The sequence below is a fragment of the Ursus maritimus genome, unplaced genomic scaffold, assembly GCF_017311325.1.
Source record: "Ursus maritimus isolate PB19 unplaced genomic scaffold, ASM1731132v1 scaffold_8, whole genome shotgun sequence".
Taxonomy (NCBI): Eukaryota; Metazoa; Chordata; class Mammalia; order Carnivora; family Ursidae; genus Ursus; species Ursus maritimus.
The window spans coordinates 52,242,853-52,254,862 of NW_024426996.1; the positions used below are offsets into that span (position 1 = coordinate 52,242,853).

The 12,010-nt window shown below is 43.3% G+C and overlaps 1 protein-coding gene across 3 annotated transcripts in view; it reads left to right on the forward strand.

Moving 5' to 3' along the window:
- Positions 1-12,010, forward strand: part of RELL1 (RELT like 1) — a 60,479-nt gene that overhangs the window by 23,131 nt on the left and 25,338 nt on the right. For all 3 annotated transcript variants that reach the window (XM_040625165.1, XM_040625166.1, XM_040625164.1), the window contains exons 2-3: positions 6,412-6,636; positions 8,726-8,797. In XM_040625165.1, coding sequence (XP_040481099.1) covers positions 6,412-6,636; positions 8,726-8,797 — 297 coding nt within the window. The remainder of the gene's footprint in view (positions 1-6,411; positions 6,637-8,725; positions 8,798-12,010) is intronic.

The following is a 12,010-nucleotide window of genomic DNA, read 5'->3' on the forward strand; positions in this document are numbered from 1 at the left end:
GATACCCTGCACCCTGCCCCCTCAGCGTCCTTCAGCCTGCCAGTGAGGGCTCTAACTCACAGACCCGCGGCTTCACGAAGAAGTGGGTCTTTTTATTTTTTTTCTGTTCCAGTGTTTCGTCTTTTTCGTATGGAAATCTTCTCAAGACCATCACTCCTTATTCTCTCTCAGGCTCTCCCTCTTGCTCCTTCTGTCTATACATACATTGGTTTCAGCCACTTAAGAGCAAAACAAAACTCCAAACAGAAATTTCTTCCTCTCATCATTTTTTTTTTTTTTTTTTTTGCTCCTTTTGGGCTTCCAGAAAGAGTAAACAGCCTAGTCTCTATTCTTCAACTCAGGGAATCTAGTCTTACCTTCCAGGCTAACTGAAAAATTGTGCTCTCCGAGACCACGAAGATCTCCTGTGGATCGTTTTTCCTTTCTACTTAATTTATTTTTTCATTGTATGTATGTATTTATTTGTTTTGGAATTTTTAAGTTTACTTCAAGATAGTACAGAAAAACAGAGAGTAAAGTACAACAAGGAGAAAGTTAAAAAAATTCCAGTGGCTTCCTAAATTAGAAACTAATGGTTTCCCGTGAGTTCTTCTTTGTTGCCTGATTTGTCTGAGGACTTGTCGATTCTTTTTCTAAAGAGTCTTCTTAGGTTGTTTGTTTCTTGTTTCTTTTTTTAAATTGTGTTAAGAACATTTAACGTGAGATCAACCCTCTAAACAAAATTGTAAGTGCAGGATCCAGTATTAAGAGTTAGGTACCATGTCATAAAGCATGACGGAAACGTCACACCCGTTGAATGGCAGCTACCCATTTTCGCCTCCCCTCACTCCTGGCAACCACCGTTTGACTCTCTGCTTCGATATATTTGATTATTTTAGATGGCTCCTAAAGTGGAATCATGCAGTATTTGTCCTTCTGTGACTGGCTTTTTTCGCGTAATGTAATGTCCTCCGGGTTCATCTATATTGTTGCCTATGGCCGTATTTCCTTTTTTAAAGGTCGAATGGGATTCGATTGTATGTATACACCATGTTTTCTTTATCTGTTCAGCCATCAGTGAACATTTAGGTTGTTTCCATGTCTTGGCTATTGTAAAAAATACTGCAGTGAGCATGGGAGGCAGATATCTCTTTAAGATCCTGATTTCAGTCCTTTTGGATAAATAGGCTAAGTGGGACTGCTGGGTCATAGGGTAGTTCTATTTTTAACTTTTTGAGGAACCGCCATATTGTTTTACACAGCGGCTGCACCATTTTCCATTTCCTTCCTATTTTAATTACTCTGTTACAGCATCTGACCTAGCTGACTGCTCATTTCTTCTTCAGACTATCTTCTGTGTTCTAGAGAAGAGCCTGGCTTCTCTTCCTCAGCTTCCTCATGGACTAGATCTGGTTGCTCAATGGATATTTCCATCTGGTTGTCCCCACGCTTACCTCTATCTCCACATGTTCAAAACCGAACTCGTGATATTGTCCTTTCCATGCCAAGTATATTAGTTTGCCAGGGCTGCTGTAACATAGTACCGTAAACTGGGTGGCTTAAACAAGAGAAGTTTATTATCTCACAGTCTGGAGGCTAGGATTCCAAGATCAAGATTGGCAGGGTTGCTTTCTTCTGAGGGCTGTGAAGAATCTATTTCATGCCTCTCTCCTAGTTGCTGGTGGCTTGCTCGCAATCTTTGGCATTCTTTGGCTTTTAGAAGCATCGTCCCATCTCTGCCTTTATCGTCACATGGTGTTTTCCCTTTGTGCCTGTCAACATATGAATTGCAAGGGAGGTAAAATTCAACACCAAGCAAACCTCCTTTTTTTTAAAGTTATTTCCTATCTCGATGAATGGCATCCGTGTCCACCATGTTACTCAAGCAGAAACTGGAGCATTGTCCTTATCAAGTCGGTTGCCCGTATATGAACTTGGGGTTCAGAGCTCATAGAACTTGGAGGCATAATTTTGGAATGGGAACCTTCATAGGAAGATAGGTTTTCTTTTCTTTCTTTCTTTTTTTTTTTTTTTTAAGATTTTATTTATTTATTTGACAGAGACAGAGACAGCCAGCGAGAGGGAACACAAGCACGGGGAGTGGGAGAGGAAGTAGCAGGCTCCTAGCGGAGGAGCCTGATGTGGGGCTCGATCCCGGAACGCCAGGATCACGCCCTAAGCTGAAGGCAGACGCTTAACGACGGCGCGACCCCGGAAGATAGGTTTTCAAAGGGGTCTGTGATTCCCAAATGGCTGACAATCTCTGCTTTATATCTTTCCACCTCCTTGGTACAAAAGTAATACATATGAATTTTGGAAAATTACAGATAAGTATAAAAATAAAATTTAAAATTATCCTCTTATTCAATTACCTGGAATCACTTAATATTTTGGTCATTGCTTTGTACATTTTATGCCTTCATGGGTTTTTTAAAAAACTAGTTGGACGTTACTGTATGTAAAATGTTGAATCAAGCTTTTCTCTCTTTTTTTTAAAGATTTATTTTATTTTATTTTTTAAATTTTATTTTAAAGACTATTTATTTGAGAGAGAGGGAGAGCACAAGCATACAAGCAAGGGGAGGAATGGGGGGGGGAGAAGCAGGCTCCCTGCTGAGCTAGGAGCCCAAGGCAGGGCTCAATCCCAGGACCCTGGGATCGTGACCTGAGCTGATGGCAGTGTGCCATCCAGGTGCCCCTATTTGTTCATTTTAGAGAGAGAGAGTGGGGAGAGGGGCAGAGGAAGAGGGAAAGACTCCCAAGCAGACTCTACTGAGCTCAGAGCTCAATGTGGGACTCGATTTCAGGATGCTGAGATCATGACCCGAGCTGAAATCAAGAGCAAGACGCTTAACTGACTGAGCCACCTGGGCACCCCTGAATTAAGCTTTCTAAATTCAACATTGTGTCTTAAGTGTTTTCTCATATCTTCACAAAATCTTTATAAATAATTTTAAATGATGAATATTATTCCATCAAATGGGTAGACAGTGATTGACTTAGATATTTTCTTATTATTCCACTGTCAAATATTGAGGTTTTGTCATTTTCTTTTGACTTATAAATAATGCGGCAACAACCTTTGCTATGACTTTGGACTCAAATAATTTGTTTGTAATTCAGCTATGATTCAGCTGGAGGTGAACGAGAAAGATGGCCAGTGTTTCTAAACAAGTTATTAGCGTAAATGGAAGGAAAGCTGAGCTTACCTAAGTTGACAGGTGTTATAAGGCATTCTTTGTGAATAGTTCCTTTGTGCTTTTAAAGTTATTTTTATTGAATTGCTACGGTAGATCACATTAGATTGTCCAGTCAACTGCCTTACAGTGGTTCTTTGTAGCCTATGACAGGGCTGTCCATTAGAACTTTTGGGATTGATGAAAATGTTCTTTTTCTGACTTGTCCAGTATGGTAGCAGTTAGCCACATGTGACTACTGAATGCTTAAAATGTGATTAATGTGACTGAGAAACTGAATTCTTAATTTTATCTCATTTTAGTTGACTTCAATTTGAATAGCTACTTGTGGCTAGTGGCTACCATACTGGATAGTACAGTTCTATCAAGATGGTGGCTAAATACTTTTACATTGCTGTGTCTTCCTAAACATTCTTCTAAGTGCTTTATATATTAGTATATTTAAATCCTCACAATGACTCCATAAGGTAGTCTTCTAGTTACTATTGGTGTGTAATAAATCATCTCAAAGCTTAGTGTCTTAAAACAGCAACAGTCACTCACTTTGCTTAGGAGTCTCCACCTGGGGCAGGGTTCATCAGAAACAGCTCATGTTTGCTCCACACGTTTGCTCCATGTGGCATTAGCTGGGACGATAGAGTCTACTTCTAGGATGGCTCATTTACATAGTTGGCAAGCTGATGACTGTTAATGGTTTCTTTCCTTGGGGAAGCTTGGGTTTCCTTACAGCATGGTAACTGCGTTCCAAAACCAAGTGCCCCAAGAGGCAGGAAGTGGAAGCTGTCAGTTTCTTAGGGTCTGGGGCTTGGAAACTGACAAAGCATCACTCCAACCTATTCTATTGGTCAGGCAGAGCTCAGAGGATATAGTCAAGGGGAGGAGATACAGACTTTTCCATTGGAGCAAGATCAGAGAATATGGGGCCATGTTTTAAAATCATCATAGAAAGGTACAGTCATTCTGATTTTATTTCATCATGAGGGAACTGAGGACAGAACAGTTAAATAACTTGCCCAAGGTGACGTCCCTTGGAGGTGGCCAAGCTGTTATTTATGCCGAGCAGTCTGACCTTGTAACCTCAGTGCTATATGGCATCTCTCTGTAATTCATGTTTCCCTAATTTAGATTCATACCTTCTTCAGCTTTTCCATGGTACAATAATTACGAGATTAAGTGACTGATACCTGTTTGTAAATCACAAACTCTAAATATGTAGTATCTGCAAGGGTTTGCTACATGTCGAATTAATGAAGACACATTCTCAACCACCTGATTCAGGAGGAGATGTTGGCTCCAATTCCGAGCCCTTCTGCTTTCCTCCGTTCCTAGTGCCCCCCAAAGAGCATTGGTTATCACCTCCAGATTGAAACAGACTGACTCTGAGTAAAACTCTCTCAGTCTTAGAGGTTGTCTGCTTCACCTCTTCCTGTTGCGTAGAATATGTGGTATTAAAAAGAAATTAATAAATAAGACTGACTTGGAATTGTAAAAGGAACTAAAGAAATGTTTCTGGTTTTTACTAAAAGACTGGTAGTAAATCCTAAGTTAGATGATATATTTGCATATACTTAGGGAAGTGTGTGTGTGTGTGTGTGTGTGTGTGTGTGTACTTCCATTTGTTTGTTCATTCATTTAATATATTGATTCCTGGAAGATAAATCAGAAAAAGATATCGGTTATCTCCAATTCTAGAGGTTGCCTGATAAAATAATGAATGGAACCTTGTACAAACCTCAGAAACCAGCAGTTTCCTTTCCTGTTCAAAGGTAATGTGTATTTCCATTTGAAGGATTGATAGCCCTTCCTTGTTTGGCCTCTGGTTTGCAAATTGGGCTTCTGTTTGATACCGTTTGTGGTGATGAAATGTGGTTATTTCACACCTGACATTTGTCCCATACAGTCATTGCCACACAGACCCTTTTTTTAACCAAAACACTCTGAGAGAGCTTATAATTAAACATATCTAGTTTTCCAGTTTCTGGGTTTCTTAAGCAACATTATGAATCTCCCTGATGTAGAGAAAGAACTTTATTTCATCACTTTAGAATCTGAGTATTCCAAATAAGCACACTTCATTTCAGTCAAATCTCACATTTTTCTTTACTCCTCATCCTACCTGACCCTCTCCTTCGTTTGATGATTCTCTTCTCATTTTGTGTCTGTGAGCTGGTACTTTGCTGCTTTTCTACATAGTCAGCTCTTTCCTAGCTGCCCTATTTTTGAAGTCATAAAATAGGTCCTCACTGTTCTTTTTTTCTCCTCTTGCCCCGTGTATACCTTCGACAGCATTTCTCTTAGTGTGTGATGACCTGCCCACGCGTTTCTTCTGGGACCGTTTCTGATGCTCCTCTACACGTTCTGAGATGTTCTTGGCCGAGTCATGTTGTTTCTCACTATATCCAGTGCCCAGCCTTGTGCCTTTCACATGATGGGCAGACGATGAATTTTAATTTGGATAAGTGCACGAACCAAAAATACACAGCCTTCCATTTTTGTGTTTGTCCCCCTGGGCCAAAATCTTGATGCCGTCCTGGATTTTTCTCTCTTTTCCATATTCTAGATCTGTCAGTTCACTAAGTCCTTCTAAAACATAAGCTCCATGAGGACAAGCATCTTTGTCTGTCTCAGTGACATCTCACAAGTGCCTAGAATGGTACCTGCCGTGTAGTTGAGCATTTATTATGTTGTAGAAATGGTTGTCAGTGTTTTCCATGTGTTTATTTCATCTTCATGACACCCTGGAAGGGTGGGTAGGTTCTAATGAGTATGCCCATTTCACAAGAAACCGAGTCACGTAGGTGCTAAGTTATTGCACGGCTGCTAGATGGCAGTCAGGACTTGAACCCAAGGCTCCTGGGTCCATGCTCTCAACTACTCAGCGCTCTGCTATAATGCCACCAAATGCTTCTGTGTTTCCTTTGTGCTTGACACTGCGCTTAAACATGCTTCCGAGATGGGTAGGTCCTGCTGCAGGCGAAGAAGCAGAGGCTGGCTTGTGAGGTTTTAAAAGAAATGACACCGGGTGGGACGTAGTTCGTGAGTAGTAGGGACAGGATGGGAACTCGGACTTTCAGCCAAGCCTGGCCCTCAGCCTGCGTTCTGCGCTGCCAGCCCCGCCAGTGTCTGCTCGGCCCGTGGTTTTGGGAGCCGACTTGTGTGAACGTTGCCCAGGGTCGTCAGGTTTTTCTTGCCCCCGACAGACGTCTGACGCAACCGCGTGTGTTTCTTTGTGTAGACAACGGTGGCAGCCGCACGCTGCACTCCAGAACAGAGACCACCCCGGCGCCCACCAACAATACTGGGAATGGACACCCAGAGTATATCGCGTATGCGCTGGTCCCTGTGTTCTTCATCATGGGTCTGTTTGGCGTCCTCATCTGCCATCTGCTTAAGAAGAAGGGCTATCGTTGTACAACAGAAGCCGAGCAAGAGGTGGAAGAGGAAAAGGTTGAAAAGATAGGTAAATACCTGCATCCTTTTTATGGAGATGGGGGGGGGGGGGGTTTCGTTTTTTTTTTTTTTTTTTTTAAAGATTTTATTTCTAAGTATTTGGAACACCCAACGTGGGGCTCAAACTCACAACCCGGAGATCAGGAGTCACATGCTCTATTGACGGAGCCAACAGGTGCCCCAAATGAGGGCGATTTTTAAATGAGGAATCAGTCATAGATACTTTCATCTCTAGGAAGCAAAATGACCCACCTTTTTTTTTTTTTTTTGGAAGAGAGATAATGGGAGTAAAGGGGCAGAGGGAGAGTGAGAATCTTAAGCAGGCTCCACACTCAGCATGGAGGCTTTCTAGGGCCTCGATCTCACGACCTGTGCCGAAATCAGACACTTAACCAACTGAGCCACCCAGGTGCCCCCAAAATGGTCTATCTTAATAATAGGTGGTATGGTGGCATGTCACTATAGATTTCGTAGTAACCACACCTGGAGCTTGAAACCTGGCTTTCACTTATTAAACACCTACCAGCTCATTCCTTGTGGCTTTGGGCAAGTTACATATGCTCCGAACTTCTGCTATGTGTAGTTTAACTGGAATTTGATCTTAGTTAATTTAATGCCAATTTAATTAAAATTTTAATTTAATTTAAATGAGGGCAGCAATCTCCATCTTGTAGGATTATTGTGGAATTTAGAGAGAAGATACATTTGGTGTTTGGCACATATGGCCACTCAGTAAATATTAATCCTTACTATTATTATTGAGAGAGATTCTAATGAGAATAATGGGGAATTTAAATAGCTCTCACCACTTTTGTGGTATTACTTTTGCTGGGGGAGTTCTATCTTAAATCTCTGGGATTGGAATTTATATTTATTAAGTAAATAGTTGTGTCAACAGTGCTGTAAACGTACGGTAAGAAATGGTGCCTTAGTATTAATTTGGGGGTGTCTTCCCTTTTCCTCTTAACATGGAGTTGTTAGGTAGTGTTTGGGAAAAACCCAAGAAATAAAATCCTGTTTTCTCTATAGATGTTCTTTTCAACCATCCTTTAGGGACGTTTTCTGACTTGGATTTTGGGGAGTAGCTAACCTTCCATATCCTTTCAGCTCCTCAAAGGGCTGTTTTTGCAGAAGGGGGCATTTGGAGTGGGTCCTTTCAAGAGAGCCAACGGGTAGAGTGGGGGGAGATTTTTCCTTCCTTGCCAGCCTGCTGGCCTGTTGGTTTTTCCCACCCCCACTGACCTTTGAAGCAGAGAAAGCACCCAGTTGCAGGATGAGTCATGGGTAGCTTATGAGCAAACCAGAGCTGAGTGTTTGTCAACAGAAAGGGAGCCTCCCCCCGCTTCACAGACGCTCTGTAGGCTGGCTTAGCCGGCAGCATTTGCACGGTCCGACCAAATGTGCATTTTCATGGAGGAGGAAGCCGACTATGAATGGGGAAGACACTTTTCCAGGGACACGAGTAGGACATTGCACACCTTGATTCGTTCTCTGAGAACTAGGATCCCTCCCTATTCCTTCCTCCCTGAAATTATTTCAGGGTGGAGGTTTGATTTTTCTTCAGAGACTGTCACATATACAGAGTCTCCTACGGTAAACGGAGTTTGTGGGCAAATAACCACAGCCAAAATTTAGGTCATTTGGAAGTGTATGTAAATGAAAGGAGAATCTCCCAAACATGGGTGAATAATGACCGAATTTAAAAAAGAAATTCGTACTCTAAATTTATATAGTATGTCTGCAATTAAAATAAAATCCAAGGAGAATTTCATCTTTTGATTAACAGTTTTCGTCCTGTTTCCTCTCAGGGTTTAAGGAAGTGGTGAGAGAGAACTATAGTAGTAAGGACTGATACACATGCATGAAAGGGAGTGGGTGCTTGGACTTGAGAAGAGGTTGATGGGTAATTCTGGGACTTGTACGCCTGTCATGCCAGGGAAGTCACTCTGGGCTGTGTGTCAGGCAGTTTGGGGCTGACGCAAGAAAGCCTCATCCCTTAGCGCCACGGCGGGCCTTTCTGGAGACTGCTGAGCGAGGTCTCAGTGCCTCGACAGAGGGGACCGATTGTAACCCATTCTCCCCTCCCCCTTCTCTTTCAGAGTTGAATGACAGTGTAAATGAAAACAGTGACACCGTTGGGCAGATTGTCCACTACATCATGAAAAACGAAGGTATGGATGTTCTAGTGTTCCAGAACAATTCAATATTCATGTTTTATTAAAAACCTGCCTCAAAAAGTCAGAATTTGTATGAACTGTCCTGTCGATCTTTCTGGACATTGGCAGCACCTTTTACCTAAGCTCACGAATACGTCAGCTTCCAGATTATCCCACCAGGAGGATTTCACCTAGGTGTGTTTTTGAAGAGTGCGTGCGTGTGAGTGTTTGCAGAAAGCCAGCCCTGGAGGCTCACCTTCAAATCCTGGCCTCACCTTGATTTGGGGAAAGTCACTTTACCTCATGGAGTCTCCATTTCCTCCTCTGTAAAAAGAGGGTAATAAATAATATTTACCTCATTGCAGAGTTGTGACATCCTGCACGTAAGGTGCTTAGGATGGTAGGCGCTCAAATGTTGTGTATTCCTTTTTTTGTACTTTTAAAAAAATTATGATAAAATACACAAAACCTAAAAACGTTCAGCAGCATTAAGTACGTTCGCAATGATGTACAGCTGTCAGCACTGCCCAGCTCCAGAACGTTTTCATCGTGCCAAACTGGAACTCCGTACCCGTGACGCAGTCGCCCGCCCCACTGCCCTCCCCCAGCCGTCGTCTCGCACCCTGCTCTGCTTCTGTCTCTAGGATTTGCCTGTTCTGTCATCTATTCTTAAGTGTTCAAACTTTTAAAAAGTTTAACCTTTGTGGACGGAAGCATTTTTTCCCTCCGAAATGTACTGTAAACTCCTGTCTTGAGAAATGGAGGATGAATTGAATCTTGATTAGATAAATGAGGGTCCTTGTTCTGAACACTGGCTGTTAGCTCTGTAGGATGCCATTGCAGAGTGCCCAGGGTGAGGCCCTCAGGAACTTTTGGAGTGTGCGGAACTCCTTGCCCACATCCCCAGTAGCTGCAGATCGCCATACTTCGAGTTCTCCTGAGAATCGAAAAGAACACATTTTCCTTGGGCTCTGGCTTGGCTCTCGTCAGAGCTGACGGCTGCCGTGTGTGCTGAGGCAGCCACGCCATTTGTCCAAAAGGTAATACACCTCTGTCCTGCTCGGTAAATACCTGTCCTGCCCGCAGCCCTTCCCTGGGGGTCCCCACCCCGATACCCTCACTGTCAGTGAGAGCACCTGCGCGGCCCAGGCTGTGGGTCAGTGTTTTTGATTTAGAGAAACAGCAATTTCAAATGGTTCCGCAGAATTTTCCTTGTTCTTTACAGTGCGCCTTATGGGTGTCATCTCATTTAATCCTCAAAATAGCCCTCTCAGGTTAGTACTGTTACACCCATTTTCCAGGTGCAGAAATGAAGGCTCCAGGTAGTTGAGTTCACATGGTTAGTGAGCAGCCTGGCCCTCGCTGGGTCACTTTCAACTACACAACATGACCTCTCTCTCATAATTGCTGGCTTTCCGTTTCTGCAGGATGTGAAACCAGATCATCAACTTTAATAGAAGGGTGTTTAAAGTAAGAACAAAAATGACCAGAACACCTGGATTTGGATCTCTGTCTTCCGGAGATCTTCCTTCAGGAACAGTATTTGGGGATGCTCTTCTGTACTACTCAATGATGTGCGTTTCTTTTGCATAAAAAATGGTTTTTAATTTGCACAAGCAATACACAAATACGTTCTCGGTGTAGAAACGCCAGCCGTTACAGCAGTACACGAGTGAGGCACGGAGTGCCTTGTGCATTGGACATTGACTCACATGGCTTTGGGGATCTTGGGCCTTTGGGACCAGAGCTTCTAAGAGCTGGACCAGCCGCTAAATTAGTGAGTGTGGGGTGAGGTGGGTTATGACTGTTGAATCAGAAATAAGTAAACCGTGAAAACTTTGCAGGGGTTGAAGTTCTTTTTTTTTCTTTTTTTATTCAAGGGTTTTATTTATTTGAGAGGGTGAGAAAGAGAGAGAGAGAGAGCACGAGCAGAGGGAGGGGCAGAGGGAGATGAGCAAGGAGCCTAACAGGTGATTCGATCCCAGGACCCCAGGATCGTGACCTGAGCCGAAGGCAGACGCCCAACTGACCCAGCCACCTGGGCGCCCCAGGGCTGATGTTCTTATGTGTAGCTTCCTACTATGCACTCTCTGCTGTGTGCCAGGCCTGTTCTCAGGGCTTTCTAGGCACTAACAACCTTACGATTCAGATACTTCATTCCCATTTTACAGTTGAGAAGCTGCGAGGCCCACAGTGCGACACTAACTTGCCAATGTCATATGCTGGTAGGTGGCAGAGCTGAGATTTGACTCCAGAGTTTGTACTGAACCACTTGCTGTTACCGTCTCTTTCCTGGTATCAGGAAGGGGGGATGGGCAGCATCTTCCGTTCAAAGAGATAAAGTGTATAGCTGGGATAGTTGATAAAACTCCTTAAGCATTAACTCACTGAATTCTCGGAACTACCTTATGGAGGTAGGTAGGCCCTTTTGCCATCCCATTTTGCAGATAAGGAAATAGGCCCAGAGCTCACACGGCCGGCGTGTGGCAGGGTGGTGCCAACAGTGGGCCCCCTCTCTTCACTGAGCCAGAGGAGAAGCGTTTGACTCTCTGGAACAAGTATGCTGTGTAATTTCCTCACCTCCCACACTCATGGGCAAATAGGTCTGTCCTTTTCTATTTTATTTTATTTTATTTTATTTATTTTATTTTATTTTATTTTATTATCTATTATTATTATTTTTAAAAGTAGGCTCCTTGCCCATTGTGGAGCCCCATGTGGGGCTTGAACTCCTGACCCTTGAGATCAAGACCTGAGCTGAGATCAAGTGAGGACGCTTAACCAACGGCACCACCCAAGCACCCCTGTCCTTTTCTATTTTAATACTGTCCTTTTCCTTTTGGGAAATAGCCTCTTTGTTTCCTCTGCGTCGATGACCGGTAGGTCCATTGGATAACACCTAAGGCAATGTTTTCCTTCTCCCTCCTCTGGTCCCCAGTTTTTTCTCCCCTCTTCCCCTGTCCATGCTTTCACTTGTCTACCTGTGATTTGTCCAGTGACCTGTGAAGATGGGGGGCAGCTCTGTCCTTTGTGTGGCCCTTGGTTCTGCTTGGCCTCCAGGAGATATCTGACCTCACCGGAACGCTTTTCCAGACATGGCCACCTCTAGCTTCCATCCGTGCCCAAACCACAGCTGCAGAATTAGATCCATACTTGGGTCTCTTCCCAGTTTATAACCTAGCTTTTTAGTTTGCTTTGAGGCCTGAATCCTCTGTGTAACAAATGCAT